At 39.1% G+C, this 17023-nt stretch overlaps 1 protein-coding gene across 2 annotated transcripts in view; it reads right to left on the bottom strand.

Annotated features, from left to right (window-relative positions):
• Positions 1-17023, bottom strand: part of GALNT7 (polypeptide N-acetylgalactosaminyltransferase 7) — a 69245-nt gene continuing 52222 nt past the window's right edge. The window contains exons 6-12 of one of the 2 annotated variants that reach the window (XM_064148860.1): positions 15614-15796; positions 12136-12253; positions 10240-10362; positions 8137-8355; positions 5846-5944; positions 4441-4569; positions 1-2241 (exon numbers count right to left, since the gene is read on the bottom strand). In XM_064148860.1, the coding sequence (XP_064004930.1) occupies positions 2104-2241; positions 4441-4569; positions 5846-5944; positions 8137-8355; positions 10240-10362; positions 12136-12253; positions 15614-15796 (1009 nt within the window). In that variant the 3' untranslated portion in view covers positions 1-2103. Of the gene's footprint in view, positions 2242-4440; positions 4570-5845; positions 5945-8136; positions 8356-10239; positions 10363-12135; positions 12254-15268; positions 15452-15613; positions 15797-17023 lie in introns of both variants that reach the window. The other variant, XM_064148859.1, reaches the window with a different exon arrangement.

Here is a 17023-nt window from a genome sequence, read left to right as displayed (position 1 = left end):
TATAGTAAACCCAAAAATTCAAATAGTTTATTTACTTCACCTAAAAAACAAGCAACCCATAAGTAAGATATACATAGGTTTCCCAGATTTATCCCTAATAAACTTTTTCAAGATTTATACAATTTCTACAGAAACATACAGTGTATCAAAATCTGCATAAATCAAAACTTATAAAATATGTAGAAATGCATAGTGATATTATCATCAACTTACAAAGCAAGAATATGGGAATTATTTTTTTTTCCAAGCCAGCTAGAGTAGGAAAAAGTCATTACAGCAACAGCTTCTTACGATCTCGTATTTTGTGAGGTTTCGGTCTCACACAGATTCATATTCACATACAGCATCAGCTTTCAATTAATTGCACAAAATACCCATTTTAAATGCACACCTGCACAATTTATGTGCCACCATTCTTTCTCTTATGCATAGTCATACGATTAAATTATCTACCCAACACACAAAAATGGAGTCAGTTTTCATACGTGCAAGGAACAAGTACCGATACAACCCCCCCTTATTTTCCTCTTTTTTTCCCCTAGTTTCTCCTTCCTTTACTTTCTAGTTTTCATAGCTCTGAAAGGATAGATGAGAAATTGAAAGAAACTAGGAAATGTCCTAAACTAATAGATCAGTGCAGACAGCCTGTAAAGATCCAACTCTTGTCACCAAATATGATACCTAAGTCTTGTTAACATCGATAGAAGCTGCATGCAATGCTAGTCTAGATTTCAGGGAAGTATTTAGCCATATTTAAGTGTGACATGTTATCGGTGTAACTCTTATGAAATCAGTACACAGATGTCAACATTTAACAGTCACAAAATCTGGAACTAGGAAGTGAGGGTAAGTCATTTCTCCTCCACCTCTGCGTTCATTCGAAGTAAATACTTCTACTCCTAAGGGAGTCTGCATCAACTCCTTTACAGAACATCTCTAGAAACTTCTTCACTTTCTATTCTGTACACTGTAGCACCAAGTGGTTGTGTTGTGTGTTTGTAAATCCCTCAGAAGTTTCTAATGACAAAAATAAGAAGACAATTAGTATGCATAAGTAAGGTTCCACGATTTCCATTTCTCTTTTGGAATCTAAATCTGGCATCCAAACTAGTTGACGGATGTACAGAACTAACGCAGGTGTGTTAAGAAGCTGGATGGTTTTTCCCAATTGAAAGTTTTAGTTCACCTCTAAGCAATTTCCACCAAAAATAACAATATAAATGAAGCATTGGATTCTTTCTAAGTTTCACATCATTGTGCAGCTTTATTTCTTTTCTTAAATTGATTTTATTGTCTTTATGTAAGGCATGGTTTAAACAAGCAAGTTAGTGCTTAGAAATTCTTAACTGGAATCATGACGGTGCTTATTTTCATCAAAATGTACCATATCAACACTGAACTTGACACTAAGCTCTTCCTTGCACCGTACACAGCTTCTAGTCAAAGCAGAGCAGCCAAACTGGCAACTGAAATTTGTCTTCAGTAATACAATAATTACATGGGGTGGTACGGCTGGCCCCTACCCCTGGTGACCGCTCAGAAAAATTCACTGTGTAATTTCCAACAAATGCTTTCCTTGTGAAAGAGAGAAATGAAAGAGGCACTAAATATGTTGAAATTCACCTTCTGAAAAAGCAGCATGAGTGTGAGAGAAGGCCACCCTGGCTAACAACCTGTGGCAGTGCTTAGTAAGATGTAAAATTAAATAAAAATATACAACAGGTTGATAATCACCAAGTTCTGTGAAAATCTGGTTACTCCAACCTTTTCAAGTGTGTGTAAAAAGAACTGTCTTCAGACCCCTGAGTGTAATCCAAAGAAGACGACAACGCTTTTAACTATGCTCCTATGAAACATAGCTAACAGCACATTAATTTACCAACATCTTAAAACAAAAAGATGTAAACATCTACAGAGTTTAAGGTAAAGCAGTTTTGTAAACATTAACTGCAGATGATAATGTTATTGTAATAATCACAGTTCCTCTATGTCCTTCATCCAAGCCAGGAGGCTTGCAGCTGTACAAAGTTAATAATTGCAGCAGTTTCCAGGCTATTTTCAGTCCTGTACAAATTAATATGTCAGTAGGTAGGTTTTGTCTGTCTACACACTAAGGATGTTGTTCATCTCCCATTTTTGCGTTGCTTTACTGGAGTCACACTCTGAAATGAAAACTTGATGGAGGACTTCGGAGCGATCCAAGCACTTTCCTGACGGAATGTGAGTAAATCTGTGTAGATTCTGGAAAACAAAAAACATCAGGAATATGTGTAGTTGGGTTTTTGTTATTGTTTTTTAACCTTTGAAATGTTTAACTTCCCCCCCCCCACACACACAAACGCAGTATAGCTATTTACAAAACCAGGTTTCAGGGGCCTGGAACACATCAGTTCTATACTCATTTTACTATTCATTAAATCTAGACTTCATATTATGAAATGCTGGACATACAGCTCCATTTGGGATGCCTCTCATTCCTCTTAGGCAGCAAACTGCTAAGAAAACCCAGTAAAACTGTCTGAAATGCTTCCAGCCTTTTTATCCATCCTGTAACCAAACCAAAAGATTGACTCCAAGGACATCTCTAAGAGAACTGACTTCACTAGGCAGATCCCCCTTCAGTTATCCCTCACATAACCCAACTGCACAACACTAACATTTACCCACACTGGGGAAAAGGCACTTAGAAAAAAAGAGAAGAGGGTGTAACTGCAGACACTGTGCCTAGCACATTCAGGCTGAGACATGCACATTTGGCTCTTTCGACAGTCCCCCTGCTGCCATGCCCAAGTCTCACACATTTGCAAAGCCCTGACTTGCTGACTGGCTGCATCTAGTGTGGAGAGCAACAGAGCAGAAGCAAACTTGGGGCACTGTGGTCAGGGCAGAGGTTCACAGTCCTGCCCCATGCACTCTTCCATCACTTCCACAAGCATATGCCCATCCAAATGTTGGTTCAGCTCAACACCTGCACCTGCTGTGTGGCCAGATATGAGGGTCCCCTGCTTCGAGGAGTTAAGAGATGTCTGAACAGAAGCAATACACAGATCACTGCTAGATCTGTTCTGGATGTTTGCTTATGGAGACTTAAGTCCTGCTACTGCTCAACACCCAAGCAGCATGATGTAAAGCTCACAAAAAAAAATGCTTTGAGGAGAGCCAAGCAGCACGCTGGGACACACTGCAGAATGGCTGCAGTTAACAAGTGATACAGATTTTTCCTATATTAAAGCACAAGTTGGCAGGCACCAGAACACTGCTTATCGATTCTTAAATTTCAGGTTTAAAGAATTTTGTCTGTCTACATGGCACAAGAAAGCTGGATGAAAATGGCATTATGGTGCTTGGTATATCCTAGCTCTGTGCAAATGTGGTGCTTGGGGATAACCCTGTTACCAGCTGGATCATCTTTTCCAACCTGACTGTTTCTGTGATTCTGTGAAACATCAGAAAATGGAGCATCTCAAAGGATGACAGATTTTGCTGCACTCAGATGTGCCTATATACTTCAAACACAACAACCACCTAATTAATAAATATGCAATATGCTAGATAGACTGGAGATACATTGACACAGTGGCAACATAGAGCCAAGTTATGTGTAGGTACATCCAAGGATAACATTAACTTTAGACTGTTCATGCACACACTTTCAAATATATTCACAGACTTTCAGAACTAGCACTAATAGAGGCCTTACAGATGTAGCAATTAAATAGACTGCAGCAGCCCTCGCATGTATATCAGCCAAAATTCCAAGTCTTCATTAAAAAAATCATAGATTTTGCAACAGCATAATGATGCCATACCCAAAATTCACAACAGAGGATATTATCAGAGAACAGTTAATGAACAGCAAAAGGAAATACTGAAAAGACAACACAAAAAAGTGTTTACCTATGTTTACCTGTTCCTATATGCAGGCTTGAAAATCCTTTTGTCTTTAAAGAGAGCAACACTTCAATTCATACCTCCCAAAATCAAATCTAATACTGACTCCAGCTGTTAAATGCAGCTGAGCATTTCAGTAACCTCACAGCATGCATTAGATAAACTTTCTTGACAAAAAGCATGCAAGCAGAGTGGGTTATGCCACTAAAAGCTTTTAGAAACTCTGTTATTGGCAGTGGACATCCTCTCTGCTTCCTCTGAGAAAAGTGCTAATTCCTAACATACCTGTACAGCACATGTAGGTCCATGAAATTTTCCTTCGAGATCTTACTACACAAGACTAGAACTGCTAGCAACTGTACCTTTACCAAGAGGAAGTTTTCCTGGCAAGCCTGGATTTCCAAGTGTGTAACTAACAACTTACTCTACTTGGTTCAGTCAGCCTTGCTGCAGATCTTCATTTTCAGATATATGCAAAATGATTCCACAAGTGCAATATAGAGAAGATGAAAATTACAATTTGTTTTCTGATATGTATCTAATGCATACCTTGAAGTATTGCCAATCCTTGTATTCATTCTGATTACAGTGTGTAATCATAATTTTGGATCCATCCAGTCCTTTAGTTAAGCACTGATCGTACTGCATGAGTTGATTAGCTTCATTGATTCGGAAAAGCTTAGAGGAAAAAAAAAGTTGACTCAAAATAATGAATATTTTAGGAGCATGGAAAGCACTAACAAAATTTCATCACTCAAAACATTCTCTCGTGCTACTCCACCTATTTTTCATGAAGGTTCTTTCAATTTACATGATGTGATACAGTCACAACACTCAGTTTCATGCGTAATTTCCCTGGAGGATTTAGAAGGCTAAGAGACTTGCTTAGCACTGCAAAAATAAGAAATACAAAGGGATTCCTATTTCAGAGACTTCTGCAAGTGTTTGGCCAAACAATCTGCTATCTTTCTACAGGTCTTGTAGCAATTTGGTCCTGGACAGTAATTTCACGTGAAGACAGTAAAACTTTGGCATTTTTCCCATGGAGGAAATCAAACTAATACATCCAGATATAAACATATTATCCTAACTAATTCTCATGAAATAGTTGGAGGGTTTCAGGGGGTCAAATATAAAGAAAAAGTAGTTTAGGCAACTTTTTAATTAAATATCGAAATAAAAACAAAACATTTCTAGAAGCTACTAAGAGCTAATCCAAATCTGACTTTTAAGGGCACCATCCTGCATGTGATTTCATGACTGCCATGACAAAACTTGTCTGGTTCAAGTCCACACCAGCATAAATAAGGTCTTCACATTTTGAAAAAGTATCCAACTGAGAAAGGAGCTGTACAGACAGAACAGCACGTTCCCGTGAGAGTGTGGCTGGGGTTGCAAAGATACAGGTCAAACACGCTAACAACTTGGATTGTAACCATCTATTAGTACTCATGTTCTGCCAACTAATTGGTAAATGAAACACAGACAAGTATGTATTCTATCTTGTCTCCTGTGGAACAGGAGCTACTGCATAGAAGTGTTTTATACTTCCATTAAGAGCAAAACAACTGTGAGAAATAATTTAGTCAAACTGAGAAAGGGAGTTGTTTCCTGAAGGATCAATTATTAAGTGAAGATAAATGCTGGAACAGCAGCAATGCTAAAAGCTGCAGTTGTTCTAATGCAGTGATATGGTTGCTTTAGAACACAGTTCTTGCTTCCTCATGTACCTGATGTACTGAAGAAGTGACTATGAATTCACTTCAAATTTTTTTTTTGTTTGTGTTTGAAATTACATTTTCAGATTCCTGTATTCTAGCAATGTCAGAAAAACTCTTACTCTCATCTTTGTAGCTGGCACCTACATGTGTTTACGTACAGGCTTAACAGAAAACTTGCTTGTTATCACCCACAACAAACGATTCTCCTTCAGACTTGCTTCCAAGCTCCTTACCTGATTTCCTCCCATTCTGTGACATGGCCCAAGCTCAACAAAGCCACCGTTGGTGTGCCCCATGCTATCAATGCAGTAAGAGGTTTCAAAGCCTCTAATCTGGAAAAAAGGGTTTGCACTCTAACTTAGTATCAAGGCAAAAATAAGCATGAAAGTGTTCAGAAAATTGCCACTTATCTTTCAGACCAGAAACAGATATCCAACAGAGAGATGCAAGACAAACCTGTGTATGAAATTTAATTACTGATGTTCTGGGAGACAGAACTTTGAGCTGCCCATGCTAATTTGCAGGCAAATTATGCAAGTTAGAGTACACTGATAAAGCTACTGTTGCAAAACTCCAAATTAATGATACCAAAATGTAGGACTTTCAAGTATTTAAATTTATTCAATCTCCTATCAAAGCATGTTCAGGCTTCCGAGTCTTCATAAATAAAGCAGGGGCTCAACTAAGTTGTTCATCTTGTGAATGAAGAGAAAGGTGATGCAGAGAAGTTATGCATGGCAGTTATTAACTGGAGCCAGGCACAGCCCACTGACCTGGCTGCTCAGATGTGCCCTCTGCAGCAGCAATTACAAGGGAAAAAAAACAAACCAGCAAATGATGAGGGTCAGGAATAAGTGTAAAGAAAACAAGTCCTGTCAGCCTCAACTGCTCGTTATCTTATTTCCTTCTCAGAAGGACCAAAGAGCTTTATGAAGACTTCATGACACATAATATTCTTTCCAGACCTGTTTTTTACCAGAGCCTCTTTCTCTTTTGTGATGATACAAGAGAGTCTGGAGGACTAAGCTCAGACCTGACTTACAGAGAGTGTTAGGGAAGATGAATCTCACACTTTCATTCCTGATGGTTTGGAAATGCAATTAATGTGGTGTTAGAAAGAGGGATGGAGGGGGAATTTCTCAGATGTAGGATAACTAGCAGCCAGTGAAGAGGAGTTAAAGAAAACTTCAGAGACATCTCTGAACTTCTGATGTTCCCAGTGCTTTACCAGAGTTGCTCTCTGTTATCAGGGATGATTTCCCACAAGGTGGCCATTATTACTTTATTCTCTTCAGATACTTTCACCTCAGTAAATAGTAATATATAATGTGCCTTCCTAATCCTTTATTGTAGGTTCAAAAGGAGGTCTAAGGCTAATGTAGTAACTGATGCCTTGTACCAGCTTTTAGGCAGGAAATGAAGGTAACATTGTTCACCTGGCTCATCAGATGCAAGACTATTTATATCCTCCTTCCACTATGCACACACTCTGTGTTGCTTATTTCTCAGACAAATTAGGATGCTTTCTTGGCCACAGAAAACAGCATAAATCTGTACTTTCTAATGTTCTTCTGAAGGTACAAAACCAGATCCACCATAACTTGTGAAATTGTTAGATCTGTTGTTAAATTTGGCAGGACACAGGCATGCTCCCCTGATAATTAGATGATTTTCTGACTTTGGCTCTACAATCAGAAAAGGTGAAACTAAATAGGAGACAGGACAAGCCTAGAATCAACTGAAAAGGGAAGGAAAAAAAAAAACCACAACAAAATTGAACATAGGCAGAAGACCTGCAGTAATAACTCCCCCAGCTGTGAGCTATATATGCTCAAAGGTTCAGTGAAGTTTCCTGACTCACATGGCAATATGCTGTCAACCATGACAAAATGTTAGACTTGAAACCACATTATTAATTTAGCAAAATCATACTCATATACTGTCATGCTGGACATGACTGCTATGAAATCATACAAACCATTATATGCAGATAAAGGTTTTACTGGGGCTGTAACTGTGTGAGTATATCCCAGGCTAGCAAACGTAGGTGTAATGTACTCCACCTGGATTTAATAATCTGTTCTCTAGGCTTTCATAGAAAAAGATTTTTGCCTATTAATCTTCATCAATCCTCCTACACATATGAGATTTGCAATTTTCTATTAAAAAAAAAAACCAACAAAAACAACCCAAACCAAAATCCAAACCACCCTAAATTCCAGTTATGGAAAAACAACGTAGACATAACCAAAGACAACGTTAGAGATAAAAATCATCCTTCGAGGACCTATAGAGCTAACTGAAAAAACCCAACTACCAAACCCCAACCCACCCCCCACTTCTGTGTGTATTTTTCCTAGGATTATATCACTATAGCTGTGGTCCTACTACCATACAGCAGCAATCAAATAATCAAAATCCTGTTCTTAGATTGACATCAAGTAACTATCACTTCCTTTTGATCTTCCAATTTTTGTTTGAAAAAAGAGTTCCTTGACAAATACAGGTTATGTAGTGTACTTACCTCTCCCCAGTCCACGTTTTTAGGTGGCAAGGGATAATATGAAGGTATATCATATGCTATTTCTTCCATAAACCACTTAAAACTTTTGCAGTTGTGATCCTCACGGAATTTCTTCAACTCAGATATATCTCCATAGGGTAGCGCTTTTGTCTCCGGCCGACTGGCATAGAAGTAATCTTTGTATTCATCCCACCACACTTCTACAACTCTGACATAGTTCTGTGAAGAACAGTGACATTGCTGGAATTATTATATAGCAGTAAGAATTTGTCACATCCAACAGATTATGCGTGACCCATGTATACTATTTTCAAATGACAGTTTAGGACTAAAGCCATCAAAATAAACTGGCTTGCTCGATGACAGCACAAAATCTTTCTGAGTTTAGAGAATGCTTATTTGAAAATAAAGGCTCTTCAGTTATGGGATGCAATAACACATTGCACTCACCTGTTGTGATGAACCAGAACTGCAATGTAGAGTTCCTATTCTATAGTTTTAATACAGGGAGTGATATGCATTCATTCACCAAGGGCAAAACAAAAAAAATAAGTCTTAAATGGGTCAGCTGTGACACACCAAAGAGATTACATCTTAAGTAGTTTACTGTTGCTTTGAGAAGGGGGAAAAACTGGATGGCTGGTCTGTTTAGTAAGCCTCTCCCTCTCATCCTTCTTTTCAGTTTCTTTGACAGCTCTTATCTCTATGGTATCTGTACATGTTCTGGATGCACACCTTCTAGCATTACTGACATAGTGTTAAAGCAATCTTAACAGATCCCACTAAAGGCACAAAATATTGTGTCACCTTAATCCACATTCAGCATAAATCGAACAAAGCTCTAAAACAAACATGTTCCTATGGGGATAGGAGGGTGCCTGAAGAGGACAAAAGCTCTCCCCCCATCCTACCTTGTACAGAAAAGCAGCTTTAAGAATGTTCAGCAATGTTTTGCTGCATTCAGTAATCAGACAAGCAGACTCATGTAGGGTGTTTAGGTATGCAGTAAATACCTTTGATCAGCTTTTTAGAAGAGTGAAATGGTTTTGGTATTTTCAGACAAGGCAAAAAAAAAGTCTTGCCTGCCCTGCACAATGGAGCTATCACTTGCTATCCTGTCTCCCATTAGTCTGTCTCTATCCCAGCTATGTTCATTTCCTCCTACACTCTGTTGTATGGTCCTAGTGCTGGTTTGATCAAAATGTTAGTCAGTTCGCATTGTTAACATGGGCCTCTTTTATTGGGTGTCAGGTTAGTTTTCTACCATTGACTGGGACATTCCCTTCTCAATGAACCAACTGCTAGCTTGGCTCAAACCATACTGAGTAACCTTACCAGTACTCCATGTCATTGGTAATGGAAGATGGCTCTGGGATTGCAGTTTACAAGAACTGGGTCTTTGTGGGCAGGATTTACTAATGTCAAAATACTGCACGAAAGAAACCTTAGACTAGGCAACAGGAAACCTTAACAGGAGAACTCTCTCCCTGCTGGTAGGTGCAAACTTATATGAAACAGTTTTTCTTGATTTATCTCTTCAGTTAATAGGCAGCTAGCTCACTCTCTTCTTGAGGTGGTATCTACTTTTATTTGGCTTGAGTAACACTTCTGAACCTGCAAGGTGCTCATGGAGTTACAAACCCTTACAAAGTGCTGAGCATACCCTTTTCTCAGGTGCCATTCATTGCTTAATTAATGCATTTGCAAAGACGTGAATGATGGTAGACTACAGCATGTGCTAACTCAGCCTAGGATCACACCCTGTCAAGCCAAAGTGGGATTTCCAGGAGCATGCTGTAGTTACTAGAGTTGTTTGTACTTCAGTTTGGCACAGTGCAGCTTGGGGTGCTGAGAATATGCAATAGGAAATGTCATCTGTACCTCAAAGATGGGGAGGGATGGAGGAAAAAAATGGGTTCCAGAACCTCTTAAAGCACAAAGATTTCCCTCCCATGGGGAAGGCCATCTCAGCTTCAGACACTAAACAGCTTTGGATGAAGTATTCTTCAAACTGCTACTAATAATTAAAAAAGCTTCATCTAAAACTTTTGTTATTAACAAACCCTCTCAAAAAACACTTTCAGGATTACAGCAAAATAGTACCTTTAATGTGGGAGAAGACCCAACATACACAGGGGGTGGATTTCCCTGCCAACCCTGGAGACGATAGATGTGTCCAACACGAGAACAGGGAACAAACAACAGTTTTCCCCCACATTGCCAGATCTACAAATTGAAGCAAAAGTTATTAACATATATGTACAGACAGATAAATAGATAATACATTAGGGAAGAAATGTCAACTACTTCTCTTACTATACCAACTGCGTGATATGTATTTATGTTTTCACTTCAGATGTAAACACAAACATAACAGGTCTCTGAAATGAAAGGCCACGCTGAGTTCTAAGTACAAACACATTTTTCCTTTAACTACAATAGTTGAAAATAAAATTTGAGTAAAATACACTACCATTCTGAAATTCTGCCCCTCCTACATGTCCTTGAATAATCCATCTATGCAGAACCCCCCCAATATGTAAATCTCAGCTTGCTCAGTTTTGACAAGTTTGAAATGTAGGATCAAATCCAAACTGAAGCTAACTTTGTGGAGTCACCATCCCTGGAGGTGTTCAAGAAAAGATTGGATGAGGCACTTGCATGGTCTAGATGACTGGATAGGGCTGGGTGATAGGTTTGACTGAATGATCTTGGAGGTCTCTTCCAACCTGGTTGATTCTATGATTCTATGATGTTCCAAGTTAAAGTTACAGATCAGAAACGTGACTTAACAGCATTGGAAAGATGGGCAGAATAGTTTCCTTTCTTCATAGTGTCATCATATTAAACCTCTTAATTTTCATCAAAGAAACCTGTCAGCTATGCAAGCCATTATATTTGCCATCTAGGAGTCAGCATGCAAGACTTACAAATGCAATTTAGTTCTCAAAATTAGTTGTGATATATGCTAAACCAATTAGGAAGTCTATATAATCAGCACTTCAATTACAAAACCACTCTACATAATTTCAATCACGATTTATCTCTAAGCAAGAGGGAGAGTTAGAAGGATAAAGACTCTGTATGCGTAAAAACCTCACTAACTACCTTTTGCATATGGATCTACAATTGAGCAAGTGCTCTCAAAGCTTTCCTCAAAATCATGAGGAGCAAAAGTATCCAAGTGAGCTCTTGATGTACTTTCAGTAAAATTCAGCCACAATTTCAAAGACAGTTGCTGAGAATGTTGCATGTCTCCACTTTTGTTTGATAACTGGGACAGATTTCTGCTGTCTGCCACTTGTGTACTTGTGTCATTATGAATAGCAAAGCCACAAGAAGCTAATGATTATAATCTTATGTTTGCTGCTGACTGAAGAGCATGCATGTGCCCGAAGTCTTCTGTAGCAATTACGAACGATACAGCCAGCATTCATATTATGAACACTTCTTTGGTAAAGAAGTGTTTGAAAAATTGAAAAGTCTATGAGGTCATTTTTCACCCATAAAAATGGTAGAAAGGAAGAAACCAGGGCAGATGATTTTTTTGTTGCACTGTCACATACTTTACAGGCATCTCTGTATAAATTGAGTGCTCTTAGTCCTTTATAATAACTTCTATTGAAACCATTTTTCTATACTCACTATAAGAATATTCATTTTCCCCCTGTCAAATTTGCCAGTCAGGTTTCTGATTACATATTGAGGGGGGTGCTCTGATTATGTATTTAGGGTGATATAGGATGATTGCAAACCATTAACAAAATCTGGATTACTCAGCATATGGGTCTCAGCACCTCTGAACACTTCTGTCCCACAGCTCATGCAGAAAAATGGAGACCATGCATCTCTACCACAACATGCCCTCACAACAAAGCCTTCTGGGCTTCGTACGGCAGCCGCGGTGGAAGTCAGACGCAGGTCTGTCTGAACTCCAAACAGCAGTCTTTATGGAAAACCATCTACTAAACCCAGCTAGTTTTCAATTTTTGGTGTTACCTTGTAAGAAATTTCGAAATTTTCACCACCCCAGATCTGAAGCCCTGGATCATACAGACCCAGTTCAAAGAAGAAATCGCGTTCAATGGCAAACAATCCACCAGCCATTGCAGGGGACCTGAAACAGGATGACAGTGTAACTCCATTTGTCAAAAGGATAGGACAGCACTTGGAGAAAGCATTAAGGAAGTAATTTACTGTTAACATATTAAAGATTAGATAAATGGCAATATGCTAAAAAATCATAAAGCTTGGAGATCAGCTTCCAGCAATTTTTGGAAGCAATATCTGTATAATTTCTAGTAGAGTCACATTTTTACTGTGCTTTTCCTTAAAAAAAAAAAGCAAAAGCCAGCCAGTACACTTCCAGTAAAACAAAAAAAGGTGAGAATCAGTGATGTTTCTCTCTTGAAAGTTGTTTGCATCTTTGAGATACCAAATGAGAATGCATAGCAGACTTTGCTTTATATTCTGAGGAGCTGCCACATTGAAACTTACAGTTTATTAAACAAGAAATGGAGTTTTTCTAGCCAAATTATACCTTTCTATCTTCCTCCTCTGGCTCTTTTTCTATGACTGCCATGAGACACTTTTAATATACTCAGTGAAATTTTTAAGAAGGCCCAGGTCAAGTTGCAAGAGGTTTTCATTTTGGTTTAGTGATTTCCACCCCAAAATGGCTTTATAAATCCCTCCACATATGCCAAAGTTCAATCACCAAATTTTAATGTGTCAAAGAGACATTGTGTTTTAGATTAGAGTATTTTACAGAATGGCTCTAACCAAAAATCTTTGGTAGCTTTCTCACAGTGCAACAGAGTAGGATATGTATGTGCATTTACCATGCACATAGCAAGCGTTTTTCAGCTAAAGATCAATAAATGTATAAACCCCCTGATGAATACAAGCTGGAGTCAGTACTAATTAAACAAACAAACAAAAAATGCTGGTAAAGAAGACAAAGTGATTTTTTTTCTGAGTTCAGATGATCTCCAGCACTGAAAGGGGGAGGATCCTACAGTCAGATCACTTTGGTGAGCCAAGCACAACACAAATATTCCCTCACAAACAAATAATTGAGAGATGGGTCATTTCCAGCATTAATCATCCTCTTAATTGCATGAGATTTTTAAGGTGGTGGTGCTCCTTTTAACAGCAATGATCACGCATTTCCCTTCTGCACACATAGACTTGGGGGGAGAACTGCTTAAGTAACCTGTCAGGTTTATATGCACCCCCTGTGCATAGCAGGGGCAAGGTGACAACAAAACCAAAGCTGCTGGGTGCATCATCTGAATTAAATAAAATGATTACCAGTTTAGTTGCTCTCCAAATCACCTTCTCAGATGCTGAGTTACTCCTAAATGTCCCCTTGTACTTGTCTGCCTACTGTATTTCCCTCCAACATTGCTTGTGCACCGCTTGAGGTTCAAAGGGTAAGAAGCCAGAGAGCACAGCAGAGAGAAACACGCTCTACAGCACAGCTCTATAGTTTTCCTGTGTTTCATTTTTCCTCAGCACCATAAAGATTTGCTAAGTGTCAAAGCCCCAGATGATGAAGTTTGGTTTTGGCCTTCAACACACTGTGAAGCATGTTAAAAAACACACTAAAATCCACATAAGCTCACTGAGAGGTAAGCATAATACTGTGAAAGCAGGATTCAGTCCTGGGGCAACTTTCAGATTACAAGAAATTTGCTCCTGAACTTTAAGCTCTTGAGGGGGCTTTTTATTATTTGTTTTATTTTTCATTAGTTTGTTTGGTTTTCTTTTTAAACTAAGCCTGAAAGGCTATGGATTCAGAGAGACTTCTATTTAGTCTTGCTTGCCCTAGTATTTCTGGAACAAAATGCATACAGCCTGGACATAAAAAGATGCAGAGCATGTCTCTGTTTAAAAGAAGTATTGTAACACTGAAAGTATTACTGAAAGTAAAGCCATCTTTTAAACCATTCTAAGAACATGTGTTCTGTGTTTCTGGGAACAGTTTTAGAGCATTTTAAGACCTGTTTGGATGACGAACACAAAACACAACAGTGATGTTTGAAATAGTTTATCCCCCTCTAAGCAAATATTAAAGTTACAATGTGGACAGCTTTGTCAGAAAGTGGTATTATTTATATTGTCTACAAAAGGGATCAAAGCTTCATAACTTCCTTGCATGTGTTGCCATTTTAGCAGGAAACAATCATGGGTGAGGATAGGGAATTACCAACATCAGTTCTTACAATGTTTAGATGAAATATACAAGCAACAGAAGACAGTAGATTCTGAAGATGTGAGGATTGCTTTTGAATGTAGTTACATGATTAGTTAAGTGTAAAGGGGAAAGTAATAAAAGACAACAGAACCAGTCTCCCAGTCTTGAAAAGCTATCCAGAAACCCCAAGCTAGAGTTTCTAGCCGGTTTCTGTTAGCTGAGATGAAACATACCTGCCCCATAAAGCGTAACAGAAAGGTGAAACTTCTGCAAAAGCTATGGGAGTTTTCCCAGAAAACAAGGTGGTGGTTTTATCTGTTATGTATATTAAATTAAAATCCCTTTAAAATCCCCTAACATACTAAGCCCTTAGAAAATATCTACCAAAGATTCTTTAAACTGTATGCTGCTTTGTCAGATGTGATCTATTACGAAGCAAGTCAGAGAACCGTGGTAAAAAGGCATTGTTTGGATGCACATGCATGCCGCATGCATGCATCAAGCCAATGCAGCAGGCTACAGATTTTAAGCATTACCAGGTATTATAAATACTTAAAGCATGCTCGTTATTCCAAACCAAACGGTTAAATAAGCATTGTTGCTTCCAACACTACTTTTAAAAAGACTGTCACAGGAAAATCAAGTTTTCCTTGGAAACGAAGTCGTATGAGATTTTAATTTCCCAAACAAAATCACAGGGCTTCTAATGTGCACTCTTATTACCCACACACAAGAGCAGGAATGGAGAGGTAACACGAGGTAGCGAAGATATTTTGAGCAAATAGTCAGTTGTGGCAAACAGGTATGATTAAACAAAGCAGCTGGTGCGGTCAGAAACATGAAGGTTTTCAGGCTAAAAGTACATGCAAGTTTTAGTGGATCAATACTGACTTTGGGAAAAACAAGAAACGGGTTAAGGGATTTAGTGATTACCGATACGGTTCAGTTTTTGTCTTTCTGCTTTCCTTCTCTCGCTTGGTCAAGGGAACCCTCTTCCAAAGCATACTCCAATCCCACGCTCCTCTAGCAAACCCATCTTCGTCACCACCCCCTTGCGGTACAATCTTATAAGTGTTGCCATCTATGACATCTATAAGCGGCACGGTGCACGTGGTTCTGCGGTGTGGCGGAGGGTGGCAGGGAAGATGCGGTACGTGCAAGACCCGCGTGGCACACGTGCACCGACCGTAGTTCGTGGGAAAAGAGGGGGGAGGGAAAAATGAAAGGGTTTAGACAATTATTCATAACGAATCACAGGATGTAAACAGCTCTCTTTACCGATAAGGCTCAGTTTTATGTTTGCGTTTGGACTTTTCCTTCTGGCTTAAGGGAATTCGTTTCCATAGCAAACTCCAGTCCCAGGCCCCTCTGGCAAAACCATCTTCATCCCCACCTTGTTGTGGCTCAATGGAATAATCATTCCCATCTATGTAATCTATTAGAGGCACAGTACATGTAGTTCTGAAATATTTATAGAAAGGAAAGAAAGAGCAAAATACAATTTCAGAAGAGTAATGTGTCTAACCATTTACTGTTAGGCTTAAAGAACAGTTCATATGGAAAGTCACTCAAACACATTTGTAAAAAATTAAGCCTCAGCAGAAGAAAAAATAGGTAGCCCTTCATGGTGTTTTAAGAGGTTCTGAAAGCAGAAGAGTTGTCTGCACTGCTAACGTATGTCTTAGTTTATCAGTACTTCTTTCTTTCTAGGCGACTTCTTGACACTGGTCTAACAAAGCACTGATGGAGGCAAGAGGAACCCTTAGAGGGCCAGGATTCTCACAGTGTTATTATTTCCTGTCATTTCTATTCCTATCAGACCTTAGCTGTCAAAAAGCATAAGCTCTTAGCTTTTACTAATGTAAACACAGATTTTCACTATTCTACCCTATTCAATTGCTCTGAAAACCCAATCTCTCAGGATTAAAAAAAAAAAAAAAAAAGGGGGTGCTGGTGCTCTTCTAGCAGCAGCCTTCAGCAGAATTCTTCCTGTTTGATTTCCAACATGCTCCTCGTGGTGATCCATCACAAAATATTCACCAGGATATTATCTTCTTGTCCTCCCCAAGTTTTTCGAATCAGTTCCCAGTGACTAAAAATTTGAAATGTTTCAAGCTTGAAGTCATATCCTATGGACAGCAAAATAAGTGAGGGGAAGAGAAATGCTAATGCCATGCTTTTCTCTGAGGTAGAAACAGCACCATGTTGCACCCAGGGTGTGCCAGCTTTGGAAGAAAGCTATTGAGTACTGCCCTCCAGCACAGTGTGCTTTGGCACCGTTGGTGCTTCTGTAACCGCTTCTGCAGGCAGTGCTGGAGGGCGCCTCTAAAGCTGCCCGTTCTCACCAACCTTTCTCTTTTAAAATAGGAACTACACAACTATTTCCATCTTCTCCCTGGCATCCTGGCTCAAATACACTCCTCAATTTGAGTTACAGCCTTTAAAACACACAAACCCCACCTCTTCAAGAACGTTCTGGTTGTATGACAGGTTAAGGAATGTTCTTTATGATTACGTGGTTATTTTATGGGATTAAACAAGCACATGGTTTCCTATACACACACACACACCCTGCCCATACAAGTGTGGTAATAAGCAACAACAGCGGCTGGAACAGGTGGAAGAAACAAAGCCCCTGGGGATCTGCCTCCTTTGCCACCTCTCCCAGATCCTATGCCTGCAGAGCAG

The sequence above is a fragment of the Pogoniulus pusillus genome, chromosome 9, assembly GCF_015220805.1.
Source record: "Pogoniulus pusillus isolate bPogPus1 chromosome 9, bPogPus1.pri, whole genome shotgun sequence".
In the NCBI taxonomy this organism is placed as follows: Eukaryota; Metazoa; Chordata; class Aves; order Piciformes; family Lybiidae; genus Pogoniulus; species Pogoniulus pusillus.
Note: the sequence above shows the minus strand (reverse complement) of the source record. Positions and strands in the feature narration are given on the sequence as shown.